This window comes from Trachypithecus francoisi, unplaced genomic scaffold (assembly GCF_009764315.1).
Source record: "Trachypithecus francoisi isolate TF-2019V2 unplaced genomic scaffold, Tfra_2.0 Lachesis_group20, whole genome shotgun sequence".
Taxonomy (NCBI): Eukaryota; Metazoa; Chordata; class Mammalia; order Primates; family Cercopithecidae; genus Trachypithecus; species Trachypithecus francoisi.
This window is the reverse complement of record NW_022681466.1, coordinates 53,048,223-53,073,193: the sequence shown is the minus strand read 5'-3', so window position 1 is coordinate 53,073,193 and position 24,971 is coordinate 53,048,223. Positions and strand designations below refer to the sequence as shown.

General features: G+C 48.1%; 2 protein-coding genes and 1 pseudogene across 2 annotated transcripts; 1 reads left to right on the top strand and 2 right to left on the bottom strand.

Annotated features, from left to right (window-relative positions):
- Window positions 1-1,036: 1,036 nt before the first annotated feature.
- Window positions 1,037-4,133, bottom strand: LOC117067594 (annotated as a pseudogene).
- A 495-nt stretch (window positions 4,134-4,628) lies between these two features.
- Window positions 4,629-12,469, top strand: LOC117068015. The gene is made up of 4 exons (XM_033185280.1): window positions 4,629-4,933; window positions 5,022-5,102; window positions 5,612-5,640; window positions 10,528-12,469. The coding sequence occupies exons 1-4, from the start codon at window positions 4,629-4,631 to the stop codon at window positions 11,571-11,573; spliced, it is 1,461 nt and encodes a 486-aa protein (XP_033041171.1). The 3' UTR covers window positions 11,574-12,469.
- A 12-nt stretch (window positions 12,470-12,481) lies between these two features.
- Window positions 12,482-22,193, bottom strand: NT5M (5',3'-nucleotidase, mitochondrial). The gene is given in 3 exon segments (XM_033184345.1): window positions 12,482-12,686; window positions 18,674-18,774; window positions 21,800-22,193. Coding segments are annotated over 3 exon segments (459 nt in total). The 5' UTR covers window positions 22,067-22,193; the 3' UTR covers window positions 12,482-12,595.
- Window positions 22,194-24,971: the final 2,778 nt, after the last annotated feature.

Here is a 24,971-nt window from a genome sequence, read left to right as displayed (position 1 = left end):
AAGCTGGCCCTATGTAAACTATTTGGTATTTGAATTAAATGAATATTAATGATGTACCTTGGCTTTTTGGTTTTGCAGTATCTTCCTATGCTTGTGCTGACTGTATGAGAAAACTAGGTGTTGAGTAGAAGTTGCCTAGAATAAAATTCTGAGAAATGCTCATTTATAAGTGTTGTAGTGATAGGTAAGTTCTTCCTCCATCCAGAGTTCCACTGTACCTTTGGAATGACAGTGATGTACAATGATGTCTTTCTTTCCACTCTGTCTCAATCAGTAAGAACTGGATATTATTTTAACTTAGCTAGTGTTTTGTTCTAAAAAGTAAACATTATAAAAATGAACCTAAAAAGAGTCTTAGTGAGTCTGAGCTCACCATATTCATATGGTGTGACAGGTATTTAAAGAGGGAGGCATCACTAAAGCTATTTATAAGCCTGAACAACCTTTTCAAAGTTTTCATAAAGTTTTTACAATTTAAATATCCATACTACATCTAGGTATTCAATAAATATAATCACATATGTTGTGCTTTCCATAAATTAAAATCCTCAAATGCATCTCAAACCAAGATGCTATTTCTACATCACGCCTATTTAAAAGCAAATATAATATATACTATTCCTGGTCATAAAACTAGATAAACATCCCTACCGTATTCAAAAGGCAACAATATCTAGTTTCCCTACATCTATTAAATGAGTGCTTTTCTGTTAAAAATCAGAATATAAGCCAGGTGCGGTGGCTTATGCCTGTAATCCCAGCACTTTGGGAGGCTGAGGCAGGTGGATCACAAGGTCAGGAGATCAAGACCATCCTGGCTAACATGCTGAAACCCCGTCCCTACTAAAAATACAAAAAAATCAGCGAGGCGTGGTGGCGGGCACCTGTAGTCTCAGCTACTAGGGAGTCTGAGGCAGGAGAATGGCATGAACCCGGGAGGCGGAGCTTGCAGTAAGCCGAGATCATGCCACTGCACTCTAGCCTGGGAGACAGAGTGAGGCTCCATCTTAAAAAAAAAAAAAAATCAGAATATGGAAAAAAAATCAATTTTTTCCCCTATGCACCACTGAGAACAAGCATAATCCTCTAAATTTTTTTTTTTTTTTTAATTTCCTTAGTGTTATTTCTTCTAGACAACTGAGAGGGTGGAGAAAGAAAAGTGATAAGGAAAACATTTTCATCTTGTTTCATCTTGTACATCTTCCTCTGGCCCCTAAAATTCTCATCTGACACTTTGTGACATGTGTAGTGGTGTCAGCATCTCTTCAAATCTAGCTCCCTTCATGTTGGACCCTCTCCTTGGCTTCTTGAAGATCACACCCAGACAGATCACAATTCTCTAAATCAGTTCCTGCCAGAGTTGCTCCTCTGAGGTTACAGTTCTTCAATGTTGCATTTTTTAAGGTAGCCACTCTCAGGTTAATTCCTGTCACGTGACTTTCTTCCATATCCACACCTTTGAGGTTAGCACCTTCTAAATTGGCTTTAAGACCAGAAGGATCGGCCGGGCGCGGTGGCTCAAGCCTGTAATCCCAGCACTTTGGGAGGCCGAGGCAGGTGGATCACAAGGTCAGGAGATCAAGACCATCCTGGCTAACATGCTGAAACCCCGTCCCTACTAAAAATACAAAAAAATCAGCGAGGCGTGGTGGCGGACACCTGTAGTCCCAGCTACTAGGGAGTCTGAGGCAGGAGAATGGCATGAACCCGGGAGGCGGAGCTTGCAGTGAGCCAAGATCGCACCACTGCACTCCAGCCTGGTGGACAGAGTGAGACTCCATCTCAAAAAAAAAAAAAAAAAAAATCAGAATATGGAAAAAAAATCAATTTTTTCCCCTATGCACCACTGAAAACAAGCATAATCCTCTAAATGTTTTTTTTTTTTTTTAATTTCCTTAGTGTTATTTCTTCTAGACAACTGAGAGGGTGGAGAAAGAAAAGTGATAAGGAAAACATTTTCATCTTGTACATCTTCCTCTAGCCCCTAAAATTCTCATCTGACACTTTGTGACATGTGTAGTGGTGTCAGCATCTCTTCAAATCTAGCTCCCTTCATGTTGGACCCTCTCCTTGGCTTCTTGAGGATCACACCCAGACAGATCACAATTCTCTAAATCAGTTCCTGCCAGAGTTGCTCCTCTGAGGTTACAGTTCTTCAACGTTGCATTTTTTAAGGTAGCCACTCTCAGGTTAATTCCTGTCACGTGACTTTCTTCCATATCCGCACCTTAGAGGTTAGCACCTTCTAAATTGGCTTTAAGACCAGAAGGATCGGCCGGGCGCGGTGGCTCAAGCCTGTAATCCCAGCACTTTGGGAGGCCGAGACGGGCGGATCACAAGGTCAGGAGATCGAGACCATCCTGGCTAATACAGTGAAACCCCGTCTCTACTAAAAACTACAAAAAACTAGCCGGGCGACGAGGCGGGCGCCTGTAGTCCCAGCTACTTGGGAGGCTGAGGCAGGAGAATGGCGTAAACCCAGGAGGCGGGGCTTGCAGTGAGCTGAGATCCGGCCACTGCACTCTAGCCTGGGCGGCAGAGCCAGACTCCGTCTCAAAAAAAAAAAAAAAAGACCAGAAGGATCCTCAAAATTACACAGTTTCAGGGATGGTCCTTCTACATTAGAACAGAGTATCTTGACTCCTTGGAGATTTGCACAGTCAAGCACTGATCCAGAGAGATCAGCTTGTTCAAGACTTAAACAGCAAAGATTTGCATGTGCAACACTGCAGCAGCTTAAATTGGCCGTTTTGAAGTTAATGTATCGAAGGTCCAAACGAGAAAGATCAGCACCGCTGAAGTTCAAACCCTGGCATTGCAGTTCTGACTTGGTTAGAGTTGCTAGCAAAAATCAGACAAATTCCTTTCGGGATATTGTAAATGATCCTCCGGTGGTTGAGAATTCTTTATTGCCACTTCTAGGTGTTCAATCAATGAGTACCAAAAAATCTTGCTTCTTCTAACACATCCAATAAATGAATGCCATCATTTACAATAAGCTATCCATGATGCAAGTAGTTCAAAATGGGTTCAAAGTACTCAGGACTTCGGTCAATTAAGAAAGCTCCTCTATGATCTTGGTTATTTCCCAGACACCTTTGTCCTTAAACACATGGGCCAGCATACTGTCAGGGTCTTTATTCGCTAAAGTGCTCTGTGTGGTTGTAAAGTACCGCCCTCCAACATTTAATGTTAGCCAGTCTGTGTGGAATCCTGACAATCCCTCAGGTGGCTTAGAATCTGTCTGAGGATCAATAAATGGCTCTCCTCCACACACAAAACATCATCATCCCTGATCAAAGCAATATTATCAATCAGCCCACCTTTCCCATTATACACACTGGTGGCTTTTATGCTGAGTTTACTGCTGACCACAGAAAGCAAATCAGATAAAGTTCCATACACAGCAACCACCTTTCTGTTCTCAGGGCTGCCGTTCAGGAACACTGTGACCCACCTCATCGTGCTGCCCCCGCTGGGTCCTGAGTGAACTGCCACCCTCCCACCTGGTCCTCCTCCCACCTTTTTCTCCTCCCACCCTTTTCCTTGCTCCATCCACTGGGATTCACCTCCCTTCGCCACCTTCCTGCACCTGGGGACACACCACACTCACTCTGTCCCACATCCGGGACTCGGCTGGTCCTCCTTCCCACCCTGCCCCTAGGCTCCTCCCAGTCTGTCTTTTTTTGAGTGGGGCTTTATTAACTTTTGGAATCAGTGTTAGGCTGGCTTGATAAAAATAAATGGTACTTTTGTTTACCGTATTTTAAAAACCAAGTGTGTGTGTATGTTTAGTACAATATCAGTGTTTACAATGGTAAAGTCATTATATAGAAAACCCAGGCAATTCCCCTTATATCCAATAAAAGAAAGCCACATATAGTCTTCACAGATTCAACTTTTTGAAAACCGAATAAATTAAAATATACCTTTTGAGATCTAGCCTGAATGTGACTTTTACGAAAAAAAGCAAAAAAAGTGCACTACCCTTCAACACATTAAAAATTAATAATGATGTATTTCAGTTATTTTTCCCATCTTAGACAATGTAGCAATACACTGAGGGCTGCACTGTAAGAGTTAGACCATGAAAGCTTAGAGTTATTATCTATATGTGCAAAGAGAAAATTAAACAAATTTTTGATATTGTATGTTTCACATGCTCTGAACTCAAATATAATGATTGAAAAACCTTTTCGGATCTCAAAAAATGAGTAACACTGAGAAGGTTCACAGCTTCCAGCTGCCACTGCCGTCCAAGTCACTCTGAGCAGCCTTCCACAGCTGCTGGGCGAGGCTCTTGCCAGCTTTCCATAGGGTTCAGTACAATATTAGACATCCACCTCTGCAACGGATTGACAGGGTTCATTTATTTCTCTAATGCATTCTGCATCCAGACAGCCCCACAACATACACCGCCCTGCCTGCATGTCAGGATTTCACACATGCATGGTGACAAATGGACCTCTGGAGGGACCAAAGAAATCACAGCACACCCAGTTACCTTTTGTTTCTCATCAGTCTCCCCACTCTAGATGTAAACTCCCTGTGGGCAGTGACGTCATCTGCCTAAAACAGGTCCGGCACAGGGTAAGTGGTCAAGAAATATCTGACGAGGGAAGGACTGGATGGGTCATGGGTCACTGAAGTGCTTCCATGTGGCCAGGACTGAAGGCCTGCCGGGTCCCGCCTGCCCGGTCCCTCCTACCTGTGCCGCTCCTCAGGCAGCTCTCAGCGAGCTCCGAGATGGCTCCGGCAGTGGCGGTCTTCTTCAGGCGAGCCACCCCCGATGCAGTGGTACTTCCTGGCTTGTTGAGCGTGTCCTCACTGCTGGCCCTCTTGAGCTGAGAGAGTTGGAGGGAAAGAGAGAGGATGAAGAGGTGGTTTTCAGGAAGGAGCGCTATAAACAAGTGGAGCATGGGAGCTGGGCTATGTGCCCAGCAGTCAAGATACAATAACAGCACTTTGAGTAGCATGATAGAGTGAAGTGAAAAAACGCAAACCTGTTTCTGTCATTACAGGTCCGAGTATGATCTCCCACGACTGTTTTCAAAGAGCAGCATAAGACTGTGCGTGAAGAATACCATCAGGTCACACTTCAAGTAATGAGCCTAAAAAAATGTGGCTGGGCACCGTGACTCACGACTGTAGTCCCAGAACTTTGGGAGGCTGAGGTGGGAGGACTGCTGGAGCTCAGGAGCTCAAGACCAGCCTGGGCAACACAGCGAGACTGTGTCTCACTATTTTTTTTTTTTTTAAATTAGCTGGGCATGATGATGCCCAGGAGGCTGAGGTGAGAGGATTGCTTGAGCCCAGAAGTTCAAGATTGCAGTAAGCTATGACTGTGCCACGCACTCTAGCCTGGGTGACAAAGCGAAACCTTGTCTCTAAACAAAAATATTAAATAAAAAATAAATCTGCTTTGCTGGAAGGGGAAAAAAAGAATGGGAACCAATGAAAAAAGAACTGGGAGATAAGCAAAAGGCAGGGTAGGGCAATGCACAAGAAATTCAAGGACAACAAAAAGGGCTCATGGCATAGGCCAGGAGGACGTGGAGGGAGAGAAACAATCTGAGTATCTGCTGTGGCCTCACCACCACGCATTCTGTAGATTATCTCACACAGAAAATGTGTTCAAAGGTGAGAAAGGAACTTTCTTGGAGGCTGGAAGACAGAAGAAAGCAGCGCCCTCTGTTCTGGCTTTGCTTTCTTCCCTGTCATGGAACAAACATTTCCTAAAATGTGCTGAAGTCTAAGAAAGGAGACTCCTAAGTGATCCACACTTCAGGCCCAGATAGATTACATTTGAGGTTAATGAGAAAAATCACAACTAAATTCTCTCAACCACTGTTGAGTCTTCATGAAAGAAGGCTCTAGAGAGGAACAGTGCCAGAAGACTGGAGAAGGCAGCTGCCCAGAGCCGTCTAATGTATCTGACATCCGGAGCACACAGTATGGAAAGCCCTTAAATCAATGTGGACATGCAGTGGGCGAGCCCCGCCCATCACACAGGCTGAGGGGAAAAGCCCTGCTCCATCCTACTCCAATGGCTTTGGGGCCATTTACTGAGAGAAGTTTAAATATTTCCACAATTTTTTAAAGTTTCCATCTTTGCATCATATAAATTTCAGGGTATAACTACCCCCAGCCCACCATAGCTTGATGGTGAAAAAACACCAACACCAAGTGTTGGTGAGGCTGTGAAGCAACTGGAACGCGCATGCCCTGTGGGTGGAAGTGTAAACTGGCATAACTGCTTTGGAAAGTGGCAGTATCTACTAACGCCAAGGCTGGAAAATAGAAGAAAGCAACGCCCTCTGTGCTTGCTTCGCTTTCTTCCCTGCCATGAAACGGGTAGGACAAACATCTGCTGAAAGGCACCAAGTCGAAGAAGGGAGACTCCTAAGTGAGCACAGCACACAGTCCTCTGTGATTCAGCAGTCCCATTCCTAGATCCACACCCAAGAGAAGTGAGTACATAGGTCAAAAGAATGTTCATAGCACCTTTTTTATAGCAGCCCAAAACTAGGACATCCCAAATGTCCTTCAACAGAAAGGATAAATGCAATGGGAACTACACAGCAAATAGGAAAAAAATGAATTACTGATACACTAATAAATGGGTGGCTGTCCCAGGTATTATGCTAAGTGAAAGAAGCAGACACAAAGGAGTATATACTGCCTGATTCCACTTGTATTAAGTTTAAAAGCTGCACAATCAAATGATGGTAATACAAGTCAGAATGGTGGTTACCTCTCGCGGAGTTACAATTGAAAAGAAACCTTCTGGGGTGCTGGAACGTTTGACATCTTGACAGGGTGGTGGTTACACAAGTATAAACAAATGTAAACATGCAATGAGCTTTATAGCTAAGATTAAGATTAGTGTACTTTATGGACTTTATTGTAAATATCCTGTGCTTCATTAAAACAGAAAAAGAAAATTGGGGTGAAGGAAGTCTGCAATTTGGGCAAAGTCCTAGTTCCACTCCTGCAAATACTAGCCTTCTGTTTTGTTTTTTTTTCTTGTTTTTTTTTTTTTTTTTGGTAATTTTTTACACTTTACTGTTCTAAAATAAGCATAATATAAAATTCACCATTTTAAGTGCACAATTCAGTGGCATTAAATACATTCACCATGTTGTACAACGATCACCACCATCCATCTCCAGAAATGTTTACCGTCACAAATAAAGTCTACTCATTAAACAGTAACTCACCATTGCCTTTTAACAAGAGGGATGATGGTAGAAGTCTTTTTATTTTTTAGAGACAAGGTCTTGCTCTGTTACTCAGGCAGGAGTGTAGTAGTTCAATCATGGCTCGCTGCAGCCTTGAACTCCCGAGCTTTCCCACCTCAGCCTCCCAAGTAGCTAGGACTACAGGTGCACACCACTATGCCTGGCTAATTCTTTTAAAGTATTTTTGTTAAGGTAGGATCACATGGCTGAGCGCAGTGGCTCATGCCTATAATCCTAGCCCTTTGGGAGGCCAAGGCAGACAGATCACCTGAGGTCAGGAGTTCATGACTGGTCAACATGGTGAAATCCCATCTCTACTAAAAATACAAAACTTAGCCGGGTGAATTTGAGACGAGCCTGGTCAACATGGCAAAACCCCATCTCTACTAAAAATACAAAAATTAGCCAGGTGTGGTGACGCATGCCTGTAATCCCAGCTACTCGGGAGGCTGAGGCAGGAGAATGGCGTGAACCCGGGAGGCGGAGCTTGCAGTGAGCGGAGATCTGGCCACTGCACTCCAGCCTGGGTGACAGAGCAAGACTCCGTCTCAAAAAAAAAAAAGAATTGTGAACCTTTAAGCACATAAGACAGCTTCAAAAATACATTTAAAGAAAGAAATATATATTAAACATAGAAATAGAACAAAAACCCCTACAAGAATCATAATGGGAGTCTTCAAAACAACTCTCCGAATCAACAGGTCAAACAGAGAAAAAAAATAAGTTATAGAACTGTATACCCAATATACTAAGAGTTCAGGGAACAGTCGTGACTGACAGTGGAGGGCAAATTAATTTATTTGTAATCTTTGTTTTTCTTTCAGCACTGTGGCAGAATAGAGATCCCAAAACCTTTCAGCTACAAAACATCTTTTTTAAATGCTAGAAAAAATATAAAAATAACTCTGAAATCAATAGAAGAAACATGGTGAAACTAAAATTCTCAATACAGGGAGAATAAAGGCATTTTCAGATATTACAAAAACAGAGAATTGATCATCACTGTAGTAATTTCTAAAGAATGTACTTGAGGGAGAAGGAAAATGTTCCAAAGAAAATCATCTGTGATACAAGAAGGAATGCAAAGTGAAGAAAGGTAAACAGGTAGATAAAGCTAATAAATGTTGACCTAGAAAATAACAAGAACAATAGCAATAATGTCTCGTTGGAAGGCTTAAAGTAAAAATACAACTAAAGCCAAATGTGAGGTAAGTGGAACGAAAGAATTAGAAGTCCTTGCCTCGCTCACAGGACTGATTAAATAAATCAGCCAAGTTTTCCATTCAAACGGCTAAAACTTGAACAAAATAAGCTCAAATTAAGTAGAAAAATAAAAAACAGAAATTCAAGACACAGAAAAATAAAAAATCAATAGAATTAATCAATAAATCCTGGTTAACAAAAGCTGGTTCTGGCCGGGCGCGGTGGCTCAAGCCTGTAATCCCAGCACTTTGGGAGGCCGAGACGGGCGGATCACGGGGTCAGGAGATCGAGACCATCCTGGCGAACACTGTGAAACCCCGTCTCTACTAAAAATACAAAAAAAAACTAGCCGGGCGAGTGGCGGGCGTCTGTAGTCCCAGCTACTCGGGAGGCTGAGGCAGGAGAATGGCGTGAACCGGGAGGCGGAGCTTGCAGTGAGCTGAGATCCGGCCACTGCACTCCAGCCCCGGCGACAGAGCAAGACTCCGTCTCAAAAAAAAAAAAAAAAAAAAAAGCTGGTTCTTTGAAATGATTAATAAAATAATCATTAAGCAAGTCTGATCAATAAAAAAGAGAAAAGGTACCAAAAAAAGTACTGTATCAGAAAGAGAACATACAGGTACATACAGATATGTAACAGTCTGTTTTCTTACAACAGAATACTATATACAACGTTAGGCTAGCATATCTTAAAATTCAATAACGTTCATGATTTTCTAGGAAAATAGAAAATATTAAATTTACTTTGAAGAAACAGAAAAACTGAGAAAAATAAATGATCGTGAAAAAAATGAAAAGGTAATTAAATACTGATATTAACTTCCTAAAAAAACACCAGCAGCAGCCCAGGCAGTCTGTTCCCAAACTTGAGGGAACAGATAATTCTTCTATTCCAGAGCATAGAAAATGATGGTAAGTTTCCCAATTTAATCAGAGGACAGCCTAATCCTAATTACGAACACAGATCAAAATGGGGTACACTATGCCAATCTCAGATACCAAAACCCTAAATAAGATGCTAGCTTACTGATGTGAACAATCCAAAAGTGCATTTTAAATTAGCCCAGGGTTTTAGAGAAAGAAAATCTAGCTACGTGACCGCTTACGTTAACAATTTTAAGACGAAAATCTACATGATCAATGCATGCTACACAAAAGCATTTGGGAAAAAACAAAAACAAAACAAAAACCCAACCCTGACTTTTTAAACTCTTGGTAATTAGGCATAAACAGAAATGTACTTAATGTGATAGAATACACTCGGTGAAGATACACAGGGAATGCTTCCTAAAACCAGGCCCGAGACAAAGATTCCTATTTAACCTTAATAGTCAACGCTGCAGCGAGAGTAATCTCTGGAAGACAAGACAAACATGAGAGACATCTGTTGTTTAACAGACAGTAAGATCACCTACTTGGAAGAGGCAAACGAATCAACTGAAAAATTATTAAAACTGAGACAGGGTTTAGTATAGAGGCTCAGCTTCAGCTGTAGTTTGGGCTACCAAATTCAACTCGCTTGCTTGGAGAGTTAATCCTGCAAAGCTAATTTCTTTCTGTTGAGGTATTAGGATTGACAAGCCTTTGCTTCTCCCTCCTCCCCCATCTTCAACACTGAAATAACACGGTGTTTGAAACTGGATAACAGAATCTTCCAAAAACAAAAATTGTCCTGAAGGGCTGACTTGTGCCCCTACGCAAAAAAACACTTTATCTGCTGCCTGCAGCTCCTAGGGTTGCTGGTGGATAAGCCTGTCAACCAGCTCGGCGTAATTCTTCCTGCAGAGGGCAAGGAAGAGCACCTTCACAGGAAGATTTTTTTCCGAACTGTATGCCGCTTATTACATAAACTTACGTGCTGGCAAATGGAGCTCCAGCAAAATAAGATATTCAGAGTCAAACTTCCAAAAAAAAAAGCACGCACATAACACTAATTTCCTTGCACGGACATTGGGGAAGGAGGTCGTTACTGCCGCGCGCCCGCAGGTCCGCACCACCGGGACACCCACGGGCACCGCGCGCTCCCCCGGGTCCGCCAGGTGCACTACGCCGCGGCGCCCCGGCTGAGACCCGGAATGCGCAGCCCTAGACCTTCCCCGGTCACCCAGGCCAGGAAGGGGCGGGAGCGCGGTGGACGCCGAGAGCCAAGGGCTTGTCGGTCCTCTGCACCACGCAGCACCCGCAAGGAGCACCAGGGAGGGTGCGGGAGGCTCCCGAGACCCAGGAGCCGGGGCCGGGCGTGCCCGCGCACCTGTCCCACCGCGGCAAGGGCTGGGGTCGCCTCCAGGGCCGCAGCTGTCGGGAGCCACCTGGCCCTCAGTCCCGGGTCCCTGCGACAACCCTCGGGCCCGGAGGGGAGGAGGCGGGGCCACGTGCCGCAGCCACCTGCGGCACCGGTCCCACCGCTCCGGGCCGAGCAGGACAGGGCAGGACGTCCCTCCTGGGCTGGGGCCAAGGACACGCCCCGAGGCGACCGGGGCCCCCGCGGCGAAGACGCAGCGCGCCTTCCCAGAAAGGCAGTCCTGTGCCTCCGCGACGGACTGCCGGACCCCCGCGCTCGCCCATCCACCCCTGCAGACCGCGCGGCTGAGGCGCAGAGAGCCGGCCGGCGAGCGGGCTGGCGGCGCGGCTCCCACTCACCGGTCCCGCTGGCTCAGCGCCGCGGCAGCCAGCAGCCCGCAGCCGCCGCGGCTTCCGACGCTCACTGACGCTCAGGAGCTAGACCCGCGCTCCGCCGGCGCCTCCCGCCGGCGCCGCCAGTGGGGGCGAGCGCGAGCCGCGCGGAGCTCGCTGGGAGATGTAGTCCCCGGACCGCCGCCTTTGCCGTCCTCCTTCAGCCGGCGGCAGGGGGCCCCTCTCTACCGGCGCTCCCTGTCTCATCTCCCTATCTGCTCATCCTCTGTTTGCAGAGAATCTATGTTGGGGCGCCCCAGGCCAGATCTGGGCCCCATTTCCGCACTCGAGACCGGCGGTTTTCTAAGGGTAGTGCCCGGACCAGCAGCTTCAGTCTCATCTGGGAATTCGAGAAAATGCAGGTTCTCCGTCCCACCGAGGCTATTCGGTTTTTCCTGCATTAAAACGATGAAGGTGGGGCCCAGCAGTCCGCATTCTTGCAAGCCCTTCAAGTGATTCTGAGGCGTCCTCCAGTTTGAGAGCTATGCTCACGGCCTCCCCTGCGCCCCGCCCGTCATGCCTGTGGCGCTAGCTGCACACGGACACCGCATTCTGCGGGGCCCGCCCCCCGCCCCTCTGCACCCTCACCGCCCAGTGCCTCCTCCAGGATGCCGTGGAGGCTCCTGCAACTCGGGAAGGTGAATATCCCACTCAGCATCTTCCCTACCCCTCACGCTGAGGCACATGGCCAGGGGTTGGAAAGAGTCACTGTGTTTCTTGACATGGAAGTGGCCTAAGACCTTAGTGAAAGCTGCAGGAGTGGAATGACAGGACCTTCGGTCATATTTGAGGGCGTGAGGATCAAAGGAGGAGGATGGAAAGGATCCAGGGAAAATAACCAACACTGGCAAGTCGCGGTGCCCAGGTAGAGGGGAGAGCCTAGACTAGTGGTTCTCGACCAGGGCCCATGTTGCCCTTCCTCGCCGCCCCGCGAACATTTGGGGAGGTCTGGAGACGTTTTTGGTTGTCATGATGCGGGAGATGCTACTGTTACCTAAGTGGGTAGACACGGGGGTGCTCCTCAACATCCTATCTGAAGGACAGGACTGTCCCACAAGGAAGAATGATCCGGCCCCAAATAAGAAGCCTTGGCTGGTCAGCAACAACCCCTTTGTTCTGAGAAGAGAGGAGGAAAGAATAAAAGAAGAGGGGTGAATCTTTGGTTTGGTAGAGGAAACTTGAAGATGTTTTCACTGGAAAGGAAGAGAGGAAGAGAAGGAAGATGTCTGTAAGGGCGACCAAACCGGGTGACAGCGGATTTCCTCATACTGAAGTAATGAGTCCTAGTTATAATAAATTCCTAATAAAAAATCTAGTTTATCCCTGCAATAAACTTGTCATATTTTTTAAAATACACTGCTTGATTCTGTTTGCTAATATTTTATTTATAAGCTTTGCATTGATATTCAAAAATGAGATGGGTAATAATTTTCTTTTGGAATGGCTAATGTTGTTTGGTTTCAGAATCAATGTTATGCTCACATCATAAAAAATTTGGAACCGAGGCAGGAGGAGTGCTTGAAGCCAGAAGTTCGAGACCAATCTAGGAAGCATAGTGAGACCCCATCTCTACAAAAAAAGAAAAAAAGAGAAAAAATTGGGCGCGTTTGCTTTTTCCTTTTACTCTGAAGAATTTAAGGAGCATTAAAATTATCTATTCTTTGAGGTTTGATCATTTCTCAGTTGAAAATGTCCCTCCCAGCCTGATACTTTCTTTGGGGAGAGTAAATCTTTTAAGGCTAGAAATGTTTCCTTTGTGGCAGTTTTTTTGTTTTGTTTTGTTTTGTTTGAGACGGAGTCTCGCTCTGTCGCCCGGGCTGGAGTGCAGTGGCCGGATCTCAGCTCACTGCAAGCTCCGCCTCCCGGGTTTACGCTATTCTCCTGCCTCAGCCTCCCCAGTAGCTGGGACTACAGGCGCCCACCACCTCGCCTGGCTAGTTTTTTTTTGTATTTTTTAGTAGAGACAGGGTTTCACCGTGTTAGCCAGGATGGTCTCGATCTCCTGACCTCGTGATCCGCCCGCCTCGGCCTCCCAAAGTGCTGGGATTACAGGCTTGAGCCACCATGCCCGGCCAAGTTCTTATCCTTCTAAATGAGTGGTTTCCTCCAAAATTGTTTTAAAAAAATGTTTTTAAAAAACCAAAAATTACTATGGGATTATGCACATAAAGCTATTCATTTGGCAAATACGTTTGAGTGTGTGATGTGCCAGGCATCATTCTGAGAACTGAGAATAGAGTCAGAACCAAGACAATCCCTGACCTCAGGGAGCTGACATTGGAAAGAGGAAGGGACAGACACAGACATGCAATTTCAGCTTAGAGTACATACTCAGGGTCATGGGACAGAACGACCAGGAGGGGAGGGCAGAGATCTCAGCTGCAGTGGTCAGGGAAGGCCTCTGTGAGGAGGCAACATGCAAGGTTCTCAGTTTGAAAGAGAAAAACAATTGGGCTGTGTAAAGAACTAGGGCAGAAACATTCTGGGAAGATGTAACAAGAACAAAGGTCCTAAGACCAGAAACACATGTGGCACATCCAAGGGGCAGGAAAGAAGCCAATGTGACAGGAGCAGAGGAAGACAGAGGTTGGAAGGGAAGGCAGGGCCAAATGGCAGACAGCCTTCCCAGCCTGGCCGAGGGAGAGCAGGATTTTAGCACAGTATGAAGCCAGCAGAGGGCTTTAAGTAGTGGGGCTAACATCATCCGAATTTGGTTTAAAAAAATATCACTCTGACTGCTGGGTGAAACCTATAGATTTGTAAAACTGTATCTAGATAGGTAGGGGGGTGCACTTCAAAAGGTCTGGAAGCATACATACCAAATTCTTAACTAGAGCAGAAGGAGTGGGCCAAGGCGGGTGTATGCAGGGAGATAGGGCAACTGACAATTTTCACACATGCTCATACTATTTGAGTCTTTTATAAAAACACATTCGGCCGGGTGCGCTGGCTCATGCCTGTAAGCCCAGCACTTTGGGAGGCCAAGGCGGGTGGATCACCTGAGGTCAGGAGTTCAAGACCAGCCTGGCCAATGTGGTTAAACCCCATCTCTAATAAAAATGCAAAAATTAGCTGGATACAATGGCAGGTGCGTGTAATTTCAGCTACTTGGGAGGCTGAGGTAGGAGAATTGCTTGAACCCAGGAGATGGAGGTTGCAGTGAGCCAAAACTGCGCCACTGCACTTCAGCCTAGATGACAAGAGTGAGACTCTATGCCAAAAAAAAAAAAGAAAGAAAGATAAAGAATATATTCATGGCCAGGCACAGTGGCTCATGCCTGTAATCTCAGCACTTTGGGAGGCCGAGGTGAGCAGATCACTTGAGGTCAGGAGTTTGAAACCAACCTGGCCAACATGGTGAAACCCCGTCTCCACTAAAAATACAAAAAAATTAGCCGGGCGTGGTGGCGGGCACCTGTAATTCCAGCTACTCCAGAGGTTGAGGCAGAAGAATCGCTTGAACCTGGGAGGCGGAGGCGGAGGTTGTAGTGAGCCGAGATCGCGCCACTACACTCCAGCCTGGGCAATAGAACAAGACTCCATCTCAAAAAAAAGAAATAGAATATATTCATGTATTCCTGAACAATAAAAAGAAATTCCAAACCAAGCTCCTCAGAACCTGAGGCTCTGCCCAGGGAAACCCTATCTCACACACAGAGCTGCTGGAACAGGGCAGGACGTGCAACAGAGGCCGTCTCAGGAGAGCCCGCTGGGTGTCTGCTCAACTGTTCCCCTCCTACCTGGAGTCCCCTTGCCCTTCACTACCTGGCAGGTTCCTTTTCATTCCTCAAGATGGCAGCACGATGGTGCAGCCTCCCAGGGAGAAGCAGGTCCTGCCTGCCTGGCTGCACCCCAACGCCACGATTACTTTGAGAGCTATGTTCCAATGCTTGTTTACCATGGAACTCTTTGAAGGTAAGAACTCTCTTACTTATTTGTGTGTCTGCAGCCCTGGGATGAGGCCGAGTATGCAGCAGGTGCTGGATAAACAGTCATGAGGGTAACTGATCAGCCTTGGTCTCTACTGCTGGGCCCACATCTCTTGTACTCAGAGTGCCCACTTCAGCACTAGATACAGTTATCCACCCAGTTACTGACGAGTCCCTTCACTTTGTCTCGATACTGGGCACAAACTGACCATAGGAATCTTCTACCAAGTTAAGAGCCAAATGGAGATGAAGGACCACTGGGTATGGTCTAGATTTGCATTCCCAAACTGTAATTTCTGCAAAGGTGTAAATCGAGAAGCTATGCAAAAATGATCCAGGCTAGAATACCTTTTTTTTTTTTGAGACAGAGTTTTGCTCTTGTTGCCCAGGCTGGAGTGCAGTGACACAATCTCGGCTCACTGCAACCTCCGCCTCCAGGGGTTCAAGTGATTCTCCCGCCTCAGCCTCCTGAGTAGCTGGGATTACAGGCATGCGCCACCACGCCCAGCTAATTTGTTTGTATTTTTAAATAGAGACGGGGTTTCTCCATGTTGGTCAGGCTGGCCTCGAACTCCTGACCTCAGGTGATCTGCCCACCTTGGCCTCCCAAAGTGCTGCGAGGTGTAAGCCACCGCGCCTAGTCGCTAGAATACTTTTTTTTTTTTTTTTTTTTTTGAGGCGGTGTCTCGCTCTGTCGCCCGGACTGGAGTGCAGTGGCCGGATCTCAGCTCACTGCAAGCTCCGCCTCCCGGGTTCATGCCATTCTCCTGCCTCAGCCTCCCGAGCAGCTGGGACTACAGGCGCCCGCCACCTCGCCCAGCTAGTTTTTTGTATTTTTAGTAGAGACGGGGTTTCACCGTGTTAGCCAGGATGGTCTCGATCTCCTGACCTCGTGATCCGCCCGTCTCGGCCTCCCAAAGTGCTGGGATTACAGGCTTGAGACACCGCGCCCGGCCGCTAGAATACTTTTGAAGAAAGCTGCATCCCTTACTACCCCAATGGAGTGTGACCAAGCACACAAGCAGTTAAAAGCTCTGAAAAGTTCTACGGTGAAGAAGCCAATGTAATCCATTGTTTCCCATACTGTGGTGAATTAAGGATGCTTTTCTTGTGATATGCCTATTAAATGTAACAGAACAGCAAGAGCAGCAGCTAGCATTTGCTAAGCACCTGCTATGTGCCAGGCACTATACTGAGGACTTTCTCATTATCTCCATTTTACTGAAACCCAGAAAGTTTAATAACTTGCCTGACATCTGGGAATGAGATTCTGGGGAAGTGAGGATGTGAGCCTGGGCAGCCAGTGTCCAGAATCCCACTCCAAACCACCGTGCCCTGCAGCTCCCCAGGATACAGCCATGTGGCTGCAGGTCAGCACGTGCTGATCCAGGCTGTGAGCAGGGTTTTGAAAGCTTAAGTGTAAATGCTGTACACATATTCTTTGTCTCTCAGACTCTTGCTACAGGAACACTATACATCAAGTTCATACCATAAGCCAGAACAAAATTCACTACTCTGCAGGACTTGGACTCACATCCAAAGATAAATTACTACCAAATAAGGTCTACGATTCAACTCAAACTCTGTATTTTGTGTTTCTCTGACACCTACTTATCATATTAGAACTTTGAAAGTTGACAATTTTTTGAGGCATTTATACGACATAATGAAGGCCAAATCGTATCTTACATTTGATTTGTCATTCAGGTTGCTAAATTCAAGCAAAAATGTGGCTGATAAAAGTTATTCAAGTCTAGAAATAAATCCTTATATTGATGGTCAATTAATTCTCAGCAAGAACAGTGGGAAAAAAATAGTATTTTTAATAAATGGAACTGGGACAACAGGATATCTACATGCAAAAGAATGAAGTTTGATCCCCTACCTCATACCATATACAAAAATTAACTCAAAATGGATCATAGGCTTAAATGGTAGAGCTAAAACTAAAACTCTTAAAGAAAACAGAGGGGCAAATCTTTGTGACCTTGGGTCAGCAACGGCTTCTTCATATGACACAAAAATACAAGTGACAAAAGAAAAATACAGATAAATTGGACGACACCAAAAGTAAAAGCTTCTGTATGTGTGTTTTTTTTTTCTTTTGAGATGGAGTCTTACTCTGTCGCCCAGGCTGGAGTGCAATGGTGCAATCTCGGCTCACTGCAACCTCCGCCTCCCAGGTTCAAGAGATTCTCCTGCCTCAGCTTCCCGAGTAGCAGGGATTACAGCCGCCCGCCCCCACCCCCAGCTAATTTTTGTATTTTTAATAGAGATGGGGTTTCACCATGTTGGCCAGGCTGGTCTTGAACTCCTGACCTCATGATCCGCCTGCCTCGGCCTCCCAAAGTGCTGAGATTATAGGCGTGAGCCACTGCGCCTGGCCTGTATGTCATTATTATATGTCAATAAGGCTGTTTTTAAAAAGCTCTCAGGGAAGCACATCCTCTGTAATTGTCAACAGGTCACTGAGTGGGGGCTTCAGTCCATAGAACTACTCATTTCACCAGAACAAAACAAATATCTCAAGCAATACCACTTCTCTTTCCTTAAACGCTTTTTCTAAATGGTTTCCCACTAAATCTCTTTTCCTTCAGCTCTTTGGACAATCTGTGATTATCTTCACTTTGTGACTCTTTTTTTGAGATGGAGTTTCACTCGTTGTCCAGGCTAGAGTGCAATGGCACGATCTCGGCTCACCGCAACCTCCACCTCTTGGGTTCAAGCGATTCTCCTGCTTCGGCCTCCTAAGTAGCTGGGATTACAGGCACCCGCCACCAAGCCCAGCTAATTGTTTGTATTTTTAGTAGACACAGGGTTTCTTTTTTTTTTTTTTTTTTGGAGATGGAATCTCACTCTGTCGCCCAGGCTGGAGGGTAGTGGCGCAATCTTGGCTCACTGTGCAACCTCTGCCTCCCAGGTTCAAACAATTATCCTGCCTTAGCCTCCCAGGTAGCTGGGACTACAGGTGCATGCCATCACGCCTGGCTAAGTTTTTGTATTTTAGTAGAGATGGGGTTTCACCTTGTTGCCCAGACTGGTCTTGAACTCCTGAGCTCAGGCAATCCACCCACCTCGGCCTCCCAAAGTGCTAGGATTACAGGCGTGAGCCACCGCACCTGACTGAGACAGGGTTTCATCATGTTGGCCAGGCTGGTCTTGAACTCCTGTCCTTAGGTGACCCACCCACCTTGGCCTCCCAAAGTGCTGGGATTACAGGCGTGAGCCACTGAGCCCAGCCACTTTGTAATTCTTCAATGTCTGCTCTGTCTGGACTGGAAGCTCCATGACGGCAAGGACTATACTTTGCTCGTTGCTGAATCACTGGGGCCTGCAGTATTTAGCACAGTCAGTTCTGAGATATTTGCTGAATAAATGAGCTTTGAACACCCAGGGAACCAGACCAAATTAAACTAGGTATTTCCTCAAGTTCCTGGATCAAAACATCACAGCCTACAAACCGAGATCATTGTATTCGGTGGTTTTCCCCAGACTCAGCAATGACGAGGCAAGTGCAGCCTTGCGCAGGGCCAGGGGAGAGAAAGGAGAAGGCAGAGAAGGGAAGAAGAAGGAAGGAGGTACAGGGCTCAGTGGCCCGGCCAGGCAGGGCTGGGAGGACAAACTTACTTTTGTAGGTTGGCCATCTCCTTCACAGCTTCCACAGCCCCTGGCAGAGGCTCAAGTTCAAAAAAGAAATTCTTTGACTCCCAAATGCTGATGGCCTTCTCCTGAGAAGTTGAGAAAAGCAAGTTACTTCTAGGGTCCTCAGCACCTTACTGCCCTCATCTTGGGGAGTATATCCAGGCTATAGGGGAAGTGGTTCTGCATTGCTCACTCCCCCAAACACACACCCAAGGACGTATTTCCTGGGAGAAGTGCAGAGAGTATGTGGGCTTCGAACCCCTTTCCAGAAAGGACCTGACTTCATCGGGATCCAGCAGAGACCCGCTAAGGTGTCAGGCCCATGGACTCCTACACCTGCTGGAGCTCTCTGGGACCTGAGGCCAGTCGTCAGGAACTGCGTGCTTGCTAGGCTGGATTCGAGTGGCCAAAGAACTGTGGAAACTGAGGCTGGACCAGGTCTTACCATGGTAGTACAGTCCTTAAGCTTGAGAACTGGAGGGACTCAGAGATCTTTAAGGGCACTGCTGTGTCATGAGGGATAAGCGGGAGGGGGAGACAGGGTAAAAGGACAATTCAGGGAGCTCTAGGATCCTCCCCACATTAACCAGAAGAGCTCTGCTTGTATCTGTTTTACATGTTGGGGTGCCAGTAAGTACATTTAAAAAAAAAAAAAAGGATTTCGCTGCTTTTAGAGTTGCAAAGCAAAAATGCAGATCCTCATTTTACATGTGAGAAAACTGAGGCTCAGAATGGGGAAGAGATCCACCTGATATCACATAGCAAAACAGCAGCTGAGCTGGGAGGAGAACCCCCAACACCAACCCTCTCCTCCCCACTCCCCAACCCCCGCTGCCTTTCTCCTTCCCCTGTTCTGCTGCAGGGCCAGAATGCAGCACCTTTTCTAGGGTCAGGCAAGGGGAAAGTGACAACCAGAGGGGAGACACATTTCTGCCTAGGAGAAGTAGAAGCCTAAATCCCATGTGTGCAGTACAGGCAGTGCCGCTGCCAGCCGTTCAGCATGCTATAGAAAGACAGTCACCCTGTCACATGGATGGCCGGAGGATGCTCTGACAGCACACCAGCAACACTCTCAGGAACCACAGGACTAGGCAAATGCGTGCTTATTACTGAAACACATTTAATCCTCACATCCCACATGGGGTACTGTGAAGATCAAAGGGAATACAGATAGAGCAGAATTTTGAAAAGTAGAAATGCCTACATACACATAAGGAGCCACGTGTGGGGGAGGTTTGTTTTAACCACTTGGTTAAACAAGTGGTTTAACCAAGGGACCAGCTTGGCCAAGGGATGTCTGCAGCAGCAAGCCGTGCTTGGGGAAGGAAAGTAGGGGAAGCCAGCAGATCACTCCCAGGACACCCTCCTTACTTTGCCTTGTGCTTGGAAACCAGTAATCCTGCACATACAGAGCCTACATATTTGCACAAAGAACTGGAAAAGCTGCTGCACTTTTTAGAATTGGGGGTGGGCTTGGTTTCCACGTTTTTTTTTTTTTTTTTTGAGGCGGAGTCTCGCTCTGTCTCCCGGACTGGAGTGCAGTGGCCGGATCTCAGCTCACTGCAAGCTCCGCCTCCCGGGTTTACGCCATTCTCCTGCCTCAGCCTCCTGAGTAGCTGGGACTACAGGCGCCCGCCACCTCGCCCAGCTAGTTTTTGTATTTTTAGTAGAGACGGGGTTTCACCGTGTTAGCCAGGATGGTCTCGATCTCCTGACCTCGTGATCCGCCCGTCTCGGCCTCCCAAAGTGCTGGGATTACAGGCTTGAGCCACCGCGCCCGGCCGGTTTCCACGTTAATACACTCCTGGGTGGATATCCGGTGTTCACACTCCCGATGCCGAGCGCTGTCTATAAATGAACATTCGCCGCACACTGGAGCCTATTCCTGAGGCTGCAGAAAGTACTAGGGTATTTTCTCTGGTTTAAAGTTTATCATTAGGCATTGGCCCTGGAAGAGCTCAGCACACTGGACTCTGTGAAAGTCACCTTCTGAAGTGCTTGGTGTTGATGGAGACAAATGGTACTTGGTTTCCTTTTGTTATTAACACGTGTCCCTCAACAAACCACATTACTGATGAAGTATCTTTCTGAAGTCAGAAGAAATGTCACTTGTTAGAGACAGCAGGACAGAAAACAGGACTTTGGAGTGGGGAGCACTAACTGTGCTTGGGAGGCAGACAGACTTGGGTTTGAGTCCTGACTGAACCCCTGAGCAGCATGTGACTTGGGGCAAGTTTCCTCATCTGGAAAACAGAGATAATATTTACCCAACAAAAAAGAGGATGCAGTGAACTTGTGGCTAAAAAACGGGCTCTTGTAACTTCCTCCTCCTCTTTATCAAACCCTCCAGCAGCAACCCTAGGTGGCCAATCAAGGGATGCCAGAAAACACTCAAGCCTCTTTAATTTTGTGCATACCAAAATCCCCTGTTCCTTTTGCAAAATACTTCAAATTTACCAACCAAGATCTGTGTGTAAACGTCCCTCCTTGGATCTTTCCCCTCTATCCATCCTGGACAGAACACCTCGGGAGTCGGACGGTAGGGGTTGAGCTCAGGTGTTCAGGAAGGCTAGCTCTGCAAGGGGATAAGACATGAGGTGGATCCCACCTCACCTCGACCAGACTCACTGTGTGACCCCCAGAAAGTCACACAACCTCTCTGGGCCTCAAATACCCCTGCAAGCTATGCTTTCATGGACAACAGCAAAAAAGATGGGTAAAGACACCCATCAAAGTCCTGGGGACAAAGAAGTGGGAATGTGATTGCGGTCGGGGTGAAAGAGGACAACTTATAACGTTTATTTTTCTAAAAATTTAACAAACGACTTGAGGCCAAATATGCCACAAATTTTAAAGTCATCTTTAGATGGAGAGTTAGGTATATTAACACTTTGTACTCTCCCGCATTTTCAGAAGCCCTGGATCGCAGCCAATAGATCCTGAGCGCGGGGCCGCGTCTTCCCGGCGCGCTACCCCCGCCCCAGACCGTATTCTACCAGAGGACCACCCCGAGGCTGGGGCGCTGACCGTCCAAGGTCACCCGCGCAGGGGCGGGGTCTGGGGCTCTGGGCGAGAAGGGGGCCCGGCGCCGGGCGGGGCAGGGACGTTCACGCTCAGCCCTGGCCGCAGGCGGCCTTAGTGCTCCGACACCCAGAAGCCGCGCCGGTCCTCCAGCGCGATGAAGGGCTGGTCGGGGAAGCGCGCGCGTAACTTCCTGAGGAATCCGCCCTCGAAGTCGGCCAGCACGCCGTCCATGTCCACCAGCAGCCGCAGGGCGCGGCCTCCCGCCAGGCCCTGCCCGCCCACCGCCCCGCGCCGCCCCGCGGAAACCGCCGCGCTGCAGAGCCGCCGCGCACACCAGCCGCCCGGCCGGATCATGGCCCAGCACGCTGGCCCGTAGTGGGCGCGGGGACCTGGGTCGCGCCGTGCTGCCGGGGCTGGCCGGACGTGCCAGACGCGGAGAAGACCCCAACGCTGTGCGGGGCGCGCCGGGCGAGGGGGGCGCGGGGCGGGGGGGGGGGGGGGGCGCGGGGGCGCGGGCGGGCGCGGGGCGGGGCGGGCGCGGGGGCGCGGGCGGGCGCGGGGGCGCGGCGGGCGCGGGGGCGCGGGCGGGCGGGGGCGCGGGCGGCGCGGGGGCGCGGGGGCGCGGGCGGCGCGGGGGCGCGGGGGCCGGCCCCAGAGCGAGGCCGCGGCGCGCGCGGTCCTTAAAGGAATACGCGCCGGCGGAGGCGGAGCCCCGGGGCGGAGCTTCGAGGACGGACAGCGGTGGGCGCAGGGCGCCTCTAGAAGGTCCGCGCTCTCGAGCTCCCTATTTGCGTCTTTTCCGTGGACCCTGGGCCCGGGCTGCCTGCTCCCACTGCACAGACTACCGTGGAGGAGCAGTGCAAACCGAGAAGCAGGCCTGTGTCGTTAGATATTTTTGAGCCCTTACTGTGTGGAGTGTGAACCAAATAGAGAAAGTTCCTGCCGTCCTGGAACTTAGGTTTTAGAAGGGGAGCCAGACAACAGGATGGAGGAACCAAAACGGTGCACTCTGAAGGCCTCTCTGCTTTATTTACAGCAAGTGTCCGCGGAGAGATTGATAGAACCAATATCGTGCTAACATATACAGCCTTAGTAAAACTGATGATACTCAAGTAAATACATGAATAAATATTATGTACCCCTGTATAGTCTTTTTTTTGGAGACAAGGTCTTGCTCTGTTACCCAGGGTGGAGGCAGTGGCGTGATCTTGGTTCACTGCAGCCTTGAGTTTCTGGGCCCAAGGGATGCTCCTGCTTCCGCCTCCTGAGTAGCTGGGACCACAGAGGCCTGCCACCACATCCTGGTATTTTTTTTTTTTTTGAGACGGAGTCTTGCTCTGTCTCCCAGGCTGGAGTGCAGTGGCACAATCTCGGCTCACTGCAAGCTCCGCCTCCCGGGTTCACGCCATTCTCCTGCCTCAGCCGCCCGAGTAGCTGGGACTACAGGCGCACGCCGCCACGCCCGGCTTTTTTTTGTTTTTGTTTTTGTTTGTATTTTTAGTAGACATGGGGTTTCACCATATTAGCCAGGATGGTCTCGAACTCCTGACCCCTTGATCCGCCCGCCTCAGCCTCCCAAAGTGCTGGGATTACAGACGTGAGCCACTGCGCCGGGCTTTTTTTTTTTAGACAGAAGTCTTCCTATGTTGGGCTCAAACAATCCTCCCACCTCAGCCTCCCAAAGTGTTGGGAAAATAGGAGTGAGCTACCACGCCCAGCCCACTTTTTTTGTTTCCAAGAAAAAAACAAAACAAAAACCACATGGTGATGGGATGGTGGAGAGAGGTGGAGGGATTAGCAGGGGTGGGCTAGGAGGGCCTCTCTTAGGAAGTGATGCTGGAACAGAGACATGAGGAGGCGAAAGAGCAGACAAGAACCAAAGAGACAAGAGGCCCCATCCACAAGGGCAGCAAACTCAAAGGCCTGAGGGCTCAGGAGGAAGAGAAGGCCAAAAAGAGCTTAATTTTCTTTTCAACTTTTATTTTAAGTACAGGATATATGTGCAGATTTGTTATATAGATAAATTGACTGTCTTTGGGGTTTAGTGTACTGATTATTTCATTACCCAGGTAATAAGCATAGTTCCTGATAGGTAGTTTTTCCATCCTCACCCTCCTCCCACTCTCCATCCTCAAGTAGGTCCCCGTGTCTGTTGTCCCTATCATTACGTCCATGTGTACTCAATGTTTAGTTCTCACTTTTAAGTGAGAACATGAGGTATTTAATTTTCTGTTCCTGTGTTTGCTTAGGATAATCGTCTCCAGCTCCATCCATGTGGTTGCAAAAGACATAATCTTATTCTTTTTTATGACTGTGTAGTATTCTATGGTGTATATGTACCACATTCTCTTTTTTTTTTTTTTTTTTCTTGATATGGAGTCTTGCTCTTGTTGCCCAGGCTGGAGTGCAGTGGCAGGATCTCGGCTCACTACAAATTCCACCTCCCAGGTTCAAGCGATTCCCCTGCCTCAGCCTCCAAAGTAGCTGGGATTACAGGCGCCCACCACCACACGCAGCTAAATTTTTGCATTTTTAGTAGAGACAGGATTGCACTATATTGGCCAGGCTGGTCTTGAACTCCTGACCTCATGATCTGCCTGCCTCGGCCTCCCAAAGTGCTCGGGTTACACGTGTGAGCCACTGCACCCAGCCGATTTTGTATTTTTAGTAAAGACAGGGTTTTACCATGTTGGCCAGGCTGGCCTCGAACTCCTGACCTCAGGTATTCCACCCCCCTCGGCCTCCCAAAGAGCTGGGATTAAAGGTGTGAGCCACTGCACCCAGTCTGTGTTACAGCTGTTTTAGCCCCACCATTTGGCAGGTCCTGAGTTCTTGTCCTGCATCCAGGAAGAATGAGATAGGCAGAGAAGTGGAGAGTGAGCAAGAAGAAGAGGAGCTTTATTAAGCAACAGAATCCTTCCGAAGAGACCTGCAGTGGGCAGCTCCTCTCCATAGCCAGGGTTTCCCCACAAGTGTTCAGCTTTCTGCAGAGAGGATAGCTCCTCTCTGGCAGGTAGGTCATCCCATCAAGTGTCCAGCTCTCAGCAGAAGGGGTACCTCCTTTCTGCAGTTGATTTTCTCCCCATCTCCCCTCCTCTCTTTGAGTCTGGCTGAGTCCAGGGTTTTTTATGGACCTCAGGGGAATAAGTAAGTGCTGATTGGTCCATGGGCGGCCATAGGTGGCCATGAGCAGGCCTGGGGAAAAGCATCACAAGTTCTCCCCTCTGGTACCGGGACTGGTGTGGCCCCCAGGCTTCAG

What these genes read in the sequence shown, in the direction of transcription:
- LOC117068015 (XM_033185280.1), top strand. Translation starts at nt 4,629, where the DNA reads ATGGGTCATGGGTCACTGAAGTGCTTCCATGTGGCCAGGACTGAAGGC. An exon ending in GAGCATGGGAGCTGGGCTAT is followed by an intron (nt 4,934 to 5,021) that starts GTGCCCAGCAGT and finishes CTGTCATTACAG; the next exon opens with GTCCGAGTATGATCTCCCAC. An exon ending in ACCATCAGGTCACACTTCAA is followed by an intron (nt 5,103 to 5,611) that starts GTAATGAGCCTA and finishes CGCATTCTGTAG; the next exon opens with ATTATCTCACACAGAAAATG.